This window comes from Chelonoidis abingdonii, chromosome 2, assembly GCF_003597395.2.
Source record: "Chelonoidis abingdonii isolate Lonesome George chromosome 2, CheloAbing_2.0, whole genome shotgun sequence".
NCBI classification, from domain to species: Eukaryota; Metazoa; Chordata; order Testudines; family Testudinidae; genus Chelonoidis; species Chelonoidis abingdonii.
The window spans coordinates 270,406,884-270,419,907 of record NC_133770.1 but is presented as its reverse complement, the minus strand read 5'-3'; the positions used below and the strand labels follow the sequence as shown (position 1 = coordinate 270,419,907).

The 13,024-nt window shown below is 44.3% G+C and overlaps 1 protein-coding gene across 1 annotated transcript; it reads left to right on the top strand.

Moving 5' to 3' along the window:
• Positions 1 to 235: 235 nt before the first annotated feature.
• Positions 236 to 10,079, top strand: KCNV1 (potassium voltage-gated channel modifier subfamily V member 1). The gene is made up of 3 exons (XM_032791041.1): positions 236 to 717; positions 4,904 to 5,430; positions 9,221 to 10,079. Exons 1-3 carry the CDS (start codon positions 236 to 238, stop codon positions 9,730 to 9,732), a joined length of 1,521 nt encoding a protein of 506 aa, XP_032646932.1. The 3' UTR covers positions 9,733 to 10,079.
• The last annotated feature ends 2,945 nt before the right edge of the window (positions 10,080 to 13,024 follow it).

The following is a 13,024-nucleotide window of genomic DNA, read 5'->3' as shown; positions in this document are numbered from 1 at the left end:
CCAGATGTATATCCTGCTGGGCTACTTCTGTCTCTTTGTTAAGCTCTATCTGAGATGGATGCTTTGCTTTGAGCAAGTGGGGTCAGGAAGGTCCCCTTGAATCTGTAAGGAAATTGTATGAAAGAAATACACTTAAAACTGGGTTGATCCATTTGCCTCAAGTAGGCTGTCTTCTCTTCACCTTTGCTGTGTCTTTTAACATAGGAGACAGTGGGCTGCTGCTGGCAGCCGCAGGATGAAGTCGCCTCCCTGCTGCATGTCCCTTTCTTCCCAGACAACCGGACAGGAGCCAGGGGACAGCACATCGCTGGGTTCCTTGGAGTCCAGCGTCTTCTGCAGTGAAGAGGAGCAGGGGCCCTTGCTGCAGAAAGTTGACCCCTCCTTGGACTGTTTCATCATTAATGTGGGAGGCAGCCGCTTCGTACTGTCCCAGCAAACTCTGTCTTGCTATCCAGACACCCGGCTTGGGAAGCTGGCCGTGGTGGTGTCCGCTGCCCGGGATGTAGCCTCTAGCCTCCTGGAGCTCTGCGACGATGCCAACCTGGTGGAGAACGAGTATTTCTTCGACCGGAGCTCGCAGGCATTTCGCTACATCCTGAATTATTACCAGACAGGGAGGTTGCATGTGATGGAGCAGCTGTGCGCCCTCTCCTTCCTGCAGGAGATCCAGTACTGGGGTCTGGACGAGCTCAGCATCGACTCCTGCTGCAGAGACAGGTGAGCACTGGGAAAAGGTGAGCACTGGGAAAATAATAATGTGAGCCGGATGCTCTCAGTATCAACTCCTGCTGCAGGGAAAGGCAGGCCCTGGGTTGTAAAGGGAAGAGAACCAGCAGCGTGGGTTGGAGGAATTCAGCATCAACTGCTCTTACAGGGGTAAATGGGTGCTGGGGAAGGAGCTGAGCTGCACAAACTCAGCACCAACTCCCACTACATGGACAAGTGGATATTGGACGGGGGAGGGAAAAGGTTGGAAGAGGTCAGTGGTGATTGTTACTAGAGGGGAGGTTGGCACTGGGGGCAGGATAATGAGATTCAGTATGGGAGCAGTGGCTGGGCAAACGCTGCATCGACTTCTGCTAAGGAGACGGGTGGCACTGGGAGTTCTGATGGGAGGAGGAGGAGGTAGAAGGAAATGACTGAGGGGGACAGGCTGAGGCAGAAGTGACAGCAGATGAAAATGTTAAACAGAGATGAGGAGAAGGCAGAGAAGGTGGACATCTGTAACATTTGTGCTAGGATAGTTTTATTCTTTTAATTCTATTGGTTGTGGTTAATTTTGGTTACTGGTTTATTTGTTAATAATGAAGTGTGGAGTGTTCTAAAAATGATAAATAAAAAAATCCAAAATACTTACATTAAAATCATTATAATCAGATGAATGTGGTACAAAAACCAGTGCACACCTGCACTGCCTGACAGTCCAATAGTATCTATTCCAGAATGGCTTCAAGGTGCTACTCAATTTCACTGATTTCACTGATCATTATGACCATCTAGTCTGATCTGCATAACACAGGCCATAGAATCACATCTAGTAATTCCTGCATCATGCCCTTATCCTGTAGCTGAGCTAGAACATATTTTTAGAAAGCCTTCTAACCTTGATTTAAAGGCTGATGAAAATCCACCACATCCCTTGGTATGAGGCTTGACTATCAACAGAAATCAATAAATCTACTGACTATCAGCATGTATATAGGGAAAAAAGGATTCTCTCATGTTTCTTGGTAAACTCCTTGTTTAAAGAAAATGTTCCATAAATATGGCCCTGATTCAGCAAAGCATTTAGCACATGCTTAAAATCCATAATAACTACTCCACAAAGGTGAATAGTTGCTTTGCTGAATCAGGACTAAATGTTTAAACAAGGTGCAAATAGCAGATATAATAAAATAGGTTCTTGAGCTATTGGTATGTTTTGAACAAAGGATTATAAAGGTATAAAGGATCATATACCTCCCTTCTAAGCATTGCAACTATAAAGCAATGTAATAAAATTAAGTAAAATATTATTAGTAAAAATGACAAGATGGTTTAGAAACATAGGGCCTGATTCTGCCAGTCTTACATGAGCATCCCCTACTCTCACAGTTAGTCCCACTGATGTTAAGAGTAGAATCATAGAATTGTAGGACTGAAGGGGACCTCGAGAGGTGATCTAGTCCAGTCCCCTGCACTCAAGGCAGAACTACATATTATCATTCTAGACCAGCCCTGACAGGTGTTTGTCTAACCTGCTCTTAAAAACCTCCATTGATGAAGATTCCACACCTCCCTAGGCAACTTATTCCAGTGCCTAACCACTCTGACAATTAGGAAGTTTTTTTCCCAATGGGCAACCTAAATCACCCTTGCTGCAATTTAAGCCCATTGTTTCTTGCCTTTTCTCAGAGGTTAAGGAGAACAATTTTTCTCGCTCCTCCTTGTAACAACCTTTTTATGTACTTGAAAACTGTTACCATGTCTTCTCTCTCTCTCTCTCTCTGTCTATATATATGGGGGGGAGGAGGAGAGAGAGGAGAAAGGAGGGAGGAAGACAGGGAGGGAGGGGGAGAGAACACTCACATACAGGAACTCCTCACTTAACGTTGTAATAATGTTCCTGAAATATGCAACTTTAAGCGAAATGACGTTAAGCAAAACCAATTTCCCATAAGAATTAATGTAAATGAAGATGTCAGATTCCAGAGAAATTTTTTTCACCAGACAAAAGACTATGTATATAGTCTTTTATACGCACACACACACACGCACATGCACGCACACTATACGTTTTAAACAAACAATTTGATACTGGTACACAGTGATGATGATTGTGAAGCTTGGTTGAGGTGGAGGAGTCAGAGGGTGGGATATTTCCCAGGGAATGCCTTACTGCTAAATGAACTAGCAATTGACTGAGCCCTCAAGGGTTAATTCTCACAACACTCTACAAGGCAGCAGGAAAGGAGGGAGGGCAGACAGAGACACACACCCTGTGTGTGAGAGAAAAAAATGTGCATTTCCCCTTTAAGTAGCTAACCCCAGGCTTAAGTACACTGCCTTGTTAATTAAATTAGCTAGCTGAGACCTGAGATGGCAGCTACTGCCTAGAAGCTCCCTCTCTCCATAGTGTGTCTCCCCTGCTCTATGGAAGATGAGATAAGTGGGGTGCAGGAGTGGAGGGAGAAGGAGACACCCCAGAGGTGAAAGTAAGCCAGTACGGTCTGGTAGGGCGTACCGGTAAGAGCCAGTACGCTGTGTCGGACCACATCGACTTCCATGGTGGGGACTGAAAGGGCTCAGAGCTCCCTGCCACTGCGGGCAGCCCAGAGCCCTTTAAATCCCGGCCACGGCTGGGATTGAAAGGACTCAGAGCTCCCTGCTGCTGCAGGCAGCCCAGAGCCCTTTAAATCCCATCCATGGCTGGGATTTAAAGGACTCAGAGCTCCCCATGGCTTGGGCAGCCCAGAGCCCTTTAAATCCCACCTGCGGCTCCGGCAGCAGGACTGAGGCCGGGATTTAAAGGGCTCAGAGCTCCCCACAGCTGTGGGCAGCCCAGAGCTCTTTGAATCCCAGCCACGGCTCTGGCGGCCGGGCTGGGGCCAGGATTTAAAGGGCTCCAGGCTTCCCGTAGTGGTAGGGAGCTCTGGGCCCTTTAAATCCCTGCGCCCCAGCCCCACAAAGCTCAGGGTTCCCCCTGGCGACCAGAGCCCCGGGCCCTTTAATTTGCCCCTGAGCTCCAGGGGGCTCCCAGCCATCTCTGCAGCTGGGAGCCCCTGGTTGATATAAAGGCTCTGGGTCTCCTGGCCACAGCTGGTTCCCCAGGGCCTTTAAATCTTGAAAGGCCACACCTCTTCCAGATGAGGCCACACCCCCTTCAGGACTCCAGCAGTTCCAGTAAGTCTTGTAAGTTACTTTCACCCCTGAGACACCTGACATTAGCTCCCATTTTCCCCCCTCCCCCTGTACAGCAAGCAGGAGTCTCTGGGAGCAGAGCCACCGGGGGGGGGCACAAGTGGGGCAATTTGCCCTAGGCCCCAGACCCCGCAGGGGACCCAGGAGCCCTCGCCCGGTGGCGCTCCGGATCTTTGGTGGCATTTCTGCGGTGGGGGGACCCTTTAGTGGTGTCAAAGATGCAGAGCGACTGAAGGGCCTTCCGCTGCCGAAATGCCACCAAAGACCCAGACTGCCGCCACGTGAGTACAAGCGCTGCAGCTCCCCCGCTTTGCCACAGGCCCCCTGAATCCTCGGGCCGCCCCATCTGGGAGCAGCTCCATGGCAGAGGGCAGGAGCAGCCCATGGCAGTGCGGGGAGGGACAGCTGCTGCACAGGGAACTTAAGGGAGTGGGGAGCTGATGGCGGGGCTGTTGGTCCACCCTGGTTCCAACCACCCACCAGCTAACTGCAATGGGTTGCTCTTCCTGCAAGCTGCTCTTCCTGCAAAACAGGCAGCTGCTAAATGACTTTAGAAGGGTGCATTTCACAACTTTAAATGAGCACGTTCCCTAATTGATCAGCAATTTAACATCGAAACAACATTAACCGGGATGACTTTAAGTGAGGAGTTCCTGTATCTAAAGCTTTGTGGTATCAAGCACATATTTATATCTTTGTTCTGGCATAATTTCCCAAACTGTAGGCCTGCTCTTGGCGCATTCAAAACTCTCAGTGACATGAATGAGCACCATAGGAACATAATGGCTGTGTAGATGTGCTCTGTGGCCTTAACTCAGCAAATCACTTTATCACGTTTGAAGTTAAGGATGAGCTTATGTCCTTTCCTGTATCAGGACATATCAAATTCCCTTTAAGAAGATTCACTCTGGTTGTAGGGGGGTTTTCATGTGAAAGGCAGTTTCCATAACAGTGCAAAAATTGTCATTCAAGGTTTATATTTTGGGTTGGATTTCCTGGGCAGGTACTTCAGGAGGAAGGAACTGAGTGAAGCCTTGGATATCAAGAAAGATGCAGAAGAACTGGATGCCCAGGATGAGGAAGAGGATTTCTCTGGGAGTCTCTGTCCCAGTGTCAGGCAGAGGCTCTGGGAGATGCTGGAGAAGCCTCGCTCTTCTGTAGCTGCCAGGACTTTTGGCACCCTCTCTATGGCCTTTGTTGTCGTGTCCATTGCCAATATGGCCTTGATTTCTGTGGAGCTGAGCTGGTTAGCACCCCCTCTACTGGACGCCCTGGAGTATATGTGCATTGTCTGGTTCACAGCAGAGTTTGCCCTGCGGCTCCTGTGCACACGGGATCGGTGCCGCTTCCTGAGGAGCGTAGCAAACATCATAGACCTGCTGGCCATTTTACCCTTCTACATCACCCTGCTGGTGGAGAGCATGTGCGGTGGGGAAGGCTCTCAAGAGCTGGAGAATGTGGGGCGTATCGTCCAGGTGCTGAGGCTACTCAGAGCTCTGCGTATGTTGAAGCTGGGCAGACATTCCACAGGTACCTTTAGCTCATGGATTTAACACGATATTGGTTTTGGGGTTTCATAAGCCATAAGAGGTCAAAAGAAATTAACCAAGCAAGTTAAACATACAGACCCATAGTAACCGTTACAGATTATCCAGGGTGCTGTTGCCTCAGTAATAAAACTGAATCTGCATAGAAGGGATGGAAGGAAATTACCTGTTGGTCAAATACATTAGGTGCGTACTCAGGGTGGCAAGTCTTCCGCTGCTCCTGCCACTGCGACTACTCTTCAATTTTAGTGCACTAGCTAGCAGAGCTAGCATGGGAATGGAATTGACACCTGCAGCTCGAAGTGTAGGAGTCTATGACGGCTTCTAGTGGTAATTCCCCAGGTTTGTAATGACGATTGTTGACATCAGATAACTTCACTTTGAAATTTGGGGTCACACCTTTCTATCTTTCATATGTTTATTTAAAAACCATTCAGGAAATTATTATCCTATTGGTTTAGAATCACCTGTCTCTCTCCCATATAGAGTTTAGTGATTTCTTATCATAGAAAGGGAAAAATTGAATTAATCTTATCAAAACTTGATAACTCTCCTAGTCTAAGAGTGAAGTATTACTTCACCATTAAAACTGAAAATAGTAGTCCATTTCTTTAGCATACAGAATTAGATGCCACCTAACTACACACGAAAGCAGCTCCAAAGAGCTTAAATGCCAGGGGTGATAATTGCATACTTTTTGCTATTTAAGTTTTACCAGTCACGAAGGCTCAGAGCAGTAAATCAAAAACTGCAGCTCGCTATAATTTGAATGTTGTCGGAAACAGTTCTCGTCTTCTGGCAGAGCAGGTGCTGCTGTTAACATAAACCTAGTAAATCAGAATGGAAATATACACTGTATAGATCTCGAGCCTGTTTCCTGCTAGTTAAAGATGACAAAATGGTGAGGGTTTTTCATTTTGATTCTAATGCATACATAAACATAGTCATTAATATGGAAAGTTCTGCACACAGAGGGGATCATCCATAATCACATCTCCCCCTCCCACCTAGAAGCAAAGTCACCTACCTGTATGACATCATCCCTGGAATATTGTGGAGACCCCTTTGCAAAGTTGGGATCCATTCCAAGGGAGTGAATGGGGACGGGGCAGGCTGGGGGAAGGGATGGGTTAGCCCTGCTGTGCGTAGCAGGGTCTGGCTAAGGATTGCTCACTATGCCCTGCACATTTTGTGAAGAAATGACAGATCCAAACTATTCCTGTGGGTGGAGGTGATAAAGACAGATAGGACACAGCGATGTCTCTGCAAAAGCTGAGCTATGTTTGGGGAAGTGATGTGGTCATAAAGGGGACATAAAGCAGGCTGTGAAGACTGCGCAGTTGGATTTGATACACCTGTTCAACCTAGCACTTCCCCAGCACAGGCCTAGTGGCACACAGGGCCAGGGCCACTGTTCTGCCTCACCTAGACTCACCATTACTGGCACCCCTCATGCTACGGGCAGTGCTACCAAGGCTCACTCCTTGCACTGCCCAGCACCTCCAGCGAAGTTATTGCAGCCCTCCACACAGGAGGAAGGCAGGACTCCCTAAGGCCTTTCTGCTCAACTTCAATGTGCTTGTGCTGGAGCAACCATGGTTTGGCTTGGCCAGATAAATAATTTGAAAAGAATTGCTTTCATATGGTAAGAAATTACAAAACCTGCACAGCCCCTGACACCTACTGATCACTGAGAACATGCTTATTGTGTGCCCTTTAACTTGTGTTTGGCTAAAGCATATCTTCCAGAAAAGCATCCACCCTTGATCTGAAGACATCAAGAGATGAATCTACCACTTTCCTTCATAGTTTCATCCAATAACTAAATCACCCTCACAATAAAAGTGTGCTTTCTTTCCAATTTGAAGTTGTCTGGCTTTGACCTGCAGCCACTGGTTCTTCTTATGCCTTTCTCTGCCAGATTAAAAAGCCATTTAGTACCTGGTGTTTGCTCCCTGCAAAGATACTTGTACATTGCAATCAAGTCACCACTTGATCTTCTATTTGCTAAATGAAACAGGTTGAGCTCTTTAAGTCTGTAAGGCATTTTTTCCAGCCCTCAGATCATTTAAGTGGCTTATTTCTGCATCTTCTCCAATTTTTCAACATTTTTTAAAAATATGGAGACCAGAACTATGTACAGTATTCCAGTATCAGTCTCACCAATGCCGTATACAGAGGTAAAACCACCTCTCTGCACCTGCTCACTACAGCCCGATTTATAAATCCAGCAAACAAAAACATGGGAAGAGAGCCCTGAAATTCACTAATGCTTTCAAAAAGAGCGATGCTGACAGTATTTGACTTGTAACACTTCCCCTCTGGGTCACTGAGAAACTAATTACTCAATCATCCCCTCTAGGTGTTAGTTTTGCAACGTGCTGAATGCCACTAACTTCCTTGCAAATTGAGGGTCATCAGGTCTGGTCTTTAGGGCTGGTCTATATGCAGCTTTTGTACCATTATAACTATATTGAGCGATATAGTTAAAAGTGATACATCGCCTAGTGTGGATGAATTTATATCAGTATAAAGGTGCTTATATGGTATTGCTTATTCCCCTAAATTTACAGGAGTATGCTATACCAGTATGAACGCCTAAACCAATATAGTTATAGTGCTACAAAAACTGTGTGTAGACAAGCCCTTTAGTTAGGTAGGATGGAGGAAAAGAAAAAATCTCTAAAAACCAAGGAGCCCATTTGCACTCTCTGAAGTGCAGGGATTAAACCAGGGGCTTTGTGTGTGCACTGGAAAATAGAGATTGGCCCAAAAGCAACAAGAAATCTTAAACACATTTATGTCTCAAACTCCCAGAGACTCCAATGGCTGTCTGAGACCTGCAAAAACGTATGAGTTCAACCTTAGTTTCCAACATTATTTGGTTCAGTCGGAGCTCAGTGGGGGTAATTTGTAAGCATTGCATTTCTCTCCCTCAGTAAGAAAAACAATATTAATTATTTAAAAAAACAGTAAGAGAAACACTTTTTCGGAAATCCTCAGTGATCAAGAAGATATAATACAGAGACCCAAGTTATCATAACTGGCTTTAGAGGATGCCTTGTTTTGTGGATATATTTTGTTTTTCATTTGTGTGCGTGTGGCATTTCTTCCTTTGCACTGTTATTGTATTTGCTTTTTCACCCCTGCACTGGCCAGCCCAGGGGCACTGCATACCCTAGAGGGGGAGGGGCAAAGATCTACCATATGTGCACACTTATCTTTGTCCTGTGCAAGTCTCTGCACACTCATGCTCCCTCTCCCTACCCACTCAGCTTTTGCATAATGGTGCAAGTGAGGCAAAGGAGTTTGTGAAGTTGGACAAAGGTGATCTCCTTATGCCTGATCCTATCCCCCAAATTGAATGGATCATTTCCCTCATAACAAGTTACTCCAACTACATTGTAATTGAAGGGATGTACCTGACAGAGCTGGCAGTAACCAGCATAAGAAAGGAAGGCATGAGATGTGTATCTTCCCCCTCACTCTAATATGATTCATGATCAGCTCCTTATTAATTTGTATACTGGACACCAATATCTATTCTTTTCCATTTCAAAATAAGGACCATAAATCAGAGACCTCTGTGTTTTATTTCTTGAATAATCATGTTTTTCCAGTGGTCCTCCAAACAGCATTGTCTCCTCATAAAAACATTCCTGAGGTAGAAACATAAAACACAAAGTGTCTAGCTTTCCGAACAAGTGCTTCTTAACAGAGGTATGAAGACAGTTACATGGATCAACCTACTGACAGGATTTTTTCCATTCCAGGCTTGCGATCTCTTGGGATGACTATTGCACAGTGCTATGAAGAGGTTGGCCTGCTGCTGCTCTTTCTTTCTGTGGGAATATCTATATTTTCCACGGTGGAGTATTTTGTTGAACAAGGTGTCCCTGGCACAACTTTCACAAGTGTGCCTTGTGCATGGTGGTGGGCAACAACTTCCATGACAACCGTTGGTTATGGCGACATTAGACCAGACACTACCACTGGCAAGGTAGTGGCCTTTATGTGTATATTATCGGGAATATTGGTCTTGGCTTTGCCTATAGCTATAATAAATGACCGTTTTTCTGCTTGTTATTTTACACTGAAGATAAAGGAGGCTGCTCTTCGACAGCGTGAAGCTTTAAAGAAGCTCACAAAGAACACATCCACTGACTCAAATATCAATGTTAATTTGCGAGACATATATGCTCGCAGTATCATGGATATGTTGCGGTTAAGAAGCAGAGAGAGAGCAAGCACCAGGAGCAGTGGTGGAGATGATTTTTGGTTTTGACTTTATAAAATCCTGTATAACATACAGAATACTTCAAGATGTAGTAGTGAACGGTAGGACAGCTGTCATTTTACATTATTCGCTCTTGCAATTTTATTTTCTTGGTGTGTTTAAGATAACTAGTGTAGGCCAAAGGCATAACTCAAAAGCTGGGAACTCTCAACGGGCTTTGAAACTAATTTTCAAAATTAGTTCTTGAACTGGAAAAATATAGGGGACTCATGAAAGTAAATAATGAGCCAAATCTTTGTCTATGAATCTTATGTCCTTGCTAACATACAGTAATAAAGTTTTACACTCTTACCGCCCCCACTCAAAAAAAACAGAGGGAGGAGGCTTTTGGTGGAAAGGATGAGGAAATTAAAAATACTTGAAAAGAAAGAAGCTTAAGGAGTAAAGCACTGGTGACATTTCTGATGGCTTTTACATTATGTATTTTTGTTTGTAGACGTAAACAAGAGTCAACGGCCTGATCCTTGTCCCCATTCTGGCCTCCATCTGCTACAATATCAGTGGCATGGAGAGGCCACAATAGGCTGGGGGAGAATTTTCCCCAGTTCAGGAGCAGCATAGAGCTAGAATAAGCAGGCACCCTCACATGCCCCAGTGTAGGGCACATGCTTATGCCAGGACTGGTGACGAGAAGAGGTATGGCTGTGGTGCTCTATATTATACAGATTCTGGGTTGCTGTACAGTCCATAGGCAGCCATGGAAAATCAGCCATAAGTTAGAGCAGCCTCTTGGGATACTGTAACTTACATCAGGGTTTGTATCAGTATCTGCAGTGGCTTTTGTTTCACTCCCCCCAGGGCTGTTCCTTGTGTATTGTGCTATCAAGAGACACTGCCTGGAAGCTACCATCATGGAGTTTGAGACAAATTTTGCCTCTATTTGTCTATATAAGCACTTCTCTCGGTTTTGAGGGGACACTGGATTAAAAAATCCTGTGTTTAGAAACTGAGGCATCAAAAATTCCAGGGGAAGAATTTAGTTTATTTTAATTAACTGAGTCTTTGCCAAAAGCATCAGGTTGACATCAGAAAATTCAGAAGTTCTCTTTTTAATCACAAAGGAAATAAGACACTTGTTTCAGCTTAGCCCATAGAAAACAGGAGGAGTTTTGGGTGGCTCAGGTCTAAATAAGTTAATAGTTCTCACTGGGGCATTAGAGAAATCCTAAATGAAATACATGCATATCCCCTCCTCCCAAAAAAACCCAAACATTATGGAATGCTCATATGTTGTATACAGATCTTTTTGGGTGTGGGAGGGTGGGTTATAGGTCTAGTTAGACAACAAAAAAAATCAAAACTTGCCTTAGTTTTCCCCCAATATGCTTTTCAGCAAAATGGAGTGTTGCTTAAATCTAATTTGCATTGCCTAAGGGACAATGTACCTGTAGAAATAACTTACCGATATGCTAAACTAAATCAAAAGCTTCAATCCCTCTGATTTCTTAATTCTTATGGATAATACAAGCACAAGTGTATGCACCAGTTTACTGCGTGTTTGAAATAAAATCAAACAAAGACATAAAAACAATCATATAGTAAATGCAGCTACTCTGACTTGCTGCATTATTCAGGACACCTAAACAAAATTTGCTTTTAGGACATATAAGTGGATGAACAAAGTTGCTTTTAAGAAACATTAAATAACTCCTGTTTTTAATAATTAATATGATTATCTTGCCATTGAACAAAAACTACATTGCAAAATTGTACAGCTGTGTCAGAAAACAATTACAGAACTCCATCACGCATGCAACTCTAATAAATATTCAACACAAAATTTAACCATTTCCTATTAGTTCTGCCCAGCAATTTGGCTTTGGAACAATCTAATAAGTCTGTTGAGCTACTGGTTCCAACAGGAACCAGCTGGCAAGATTGTGTCTGATCCTGCTTCAACTGAAATGGACTAGATGCAGAAAGTACTGGGTGAGGTTCTATGGCCCATTATGTGAAGTGACAGATGAGATGATGATAAAGGTCCCATCTGGCCTAAAAAACTATTGGATCTTGCTGCTTGCCATACTTAGAATAGATGTGTATAGGGAGGGAATCCATTCCATGTAAGCTTGCACACTGTACAGGGGCCTGCTGAATGAGGTAGGAGATTGGGAAGAAGAGATAAGGCAGCGGTAATTACATACAAGGGGGAAGCGAGATTTGCTCTCCCTTTGCCAGCAGGGGCTTTTCATGTGCAGGGAAAAACAGACGATGTTTGCAGTTGACCTCCCTCTGAATTCTTGTTGGGGGAGGGGAGTTTTTATCTGCAGCCTATACTGAATTCTCTCAAAAAAGGCTTAGTGGAGAGGTGTGCTGGGCATAATGACTGTGCCCCTTCTCCAGACAGAGTTTTAATTTTTCTCTCAGAATATCTGTTGCTGACTTCTTCCCCCTAATCTAGTGATAAAGGTTCCTTTAAATGCCCATGGTGAAGTCAGACATGAAAACTTACCAAATAGCTCTTCCCAGGTAACCATGCCATCATTTTCAGTAGGTAACCACTCCTACTTTGAAATTCTGGAATTCGCCAGTCATGTCAATTGCACAGTGTCTTGTTATCAAGGCAGATGTCAATAAGATTATGGATGGAGGCTATCAATTCTGAATTGATCTTCAAGACAGATCTTCAAGACAAAAAGACTAGAGCACTAGGCCTCTCTATCAGTGAGCACTACAAGATAATGAAACTGTAAAATGTAAAAATATTCCCTGTTCTTAAAAAAACAGATACTGAAAATAGCTCAATCCCCATTTAGGCACAATAATCAGTGGCAAGATTTGCAAAAAAGCTCAGCATGTTGGGAGCTAAGCTTTTTTAAAAATCTGGCCATAAACGTCACAATGGGAGCTACTAGGTTTCTGAGGACAGTAAAGAATCTGGCTCACAATGGAGAATGCTTCTGGAGCCAGTAAGATCTCTAAAATTCCAATTACCTTTATAAGTGCAATCACTGTAAAATGCTTTTCATTTTTGGTCTTGATTTAGCCAATACTAGATCATGACCTGGGTGCTGGGGAGCCCAATGAGATTGCTCCATTGGGGCAACCTGCAAAGAATGGGGCAGACAATGCCCAAAACTGGTGGCTATTCCAGTGCCTAGCTAGCCACCAAGCTAACAACAAAACAACTTCTACAATGCCTTACTAGCTACCCAGAGGCCAAAAATACTGTTCCCTTAAAGCAATCCAGCCTTGGGTTTCCTCCCAGACAGTCAAGTCAAATATGATGAGGATTACTAAAAATCTTGTTCATCATATAAAAAGTTCTATCAATCCCAAA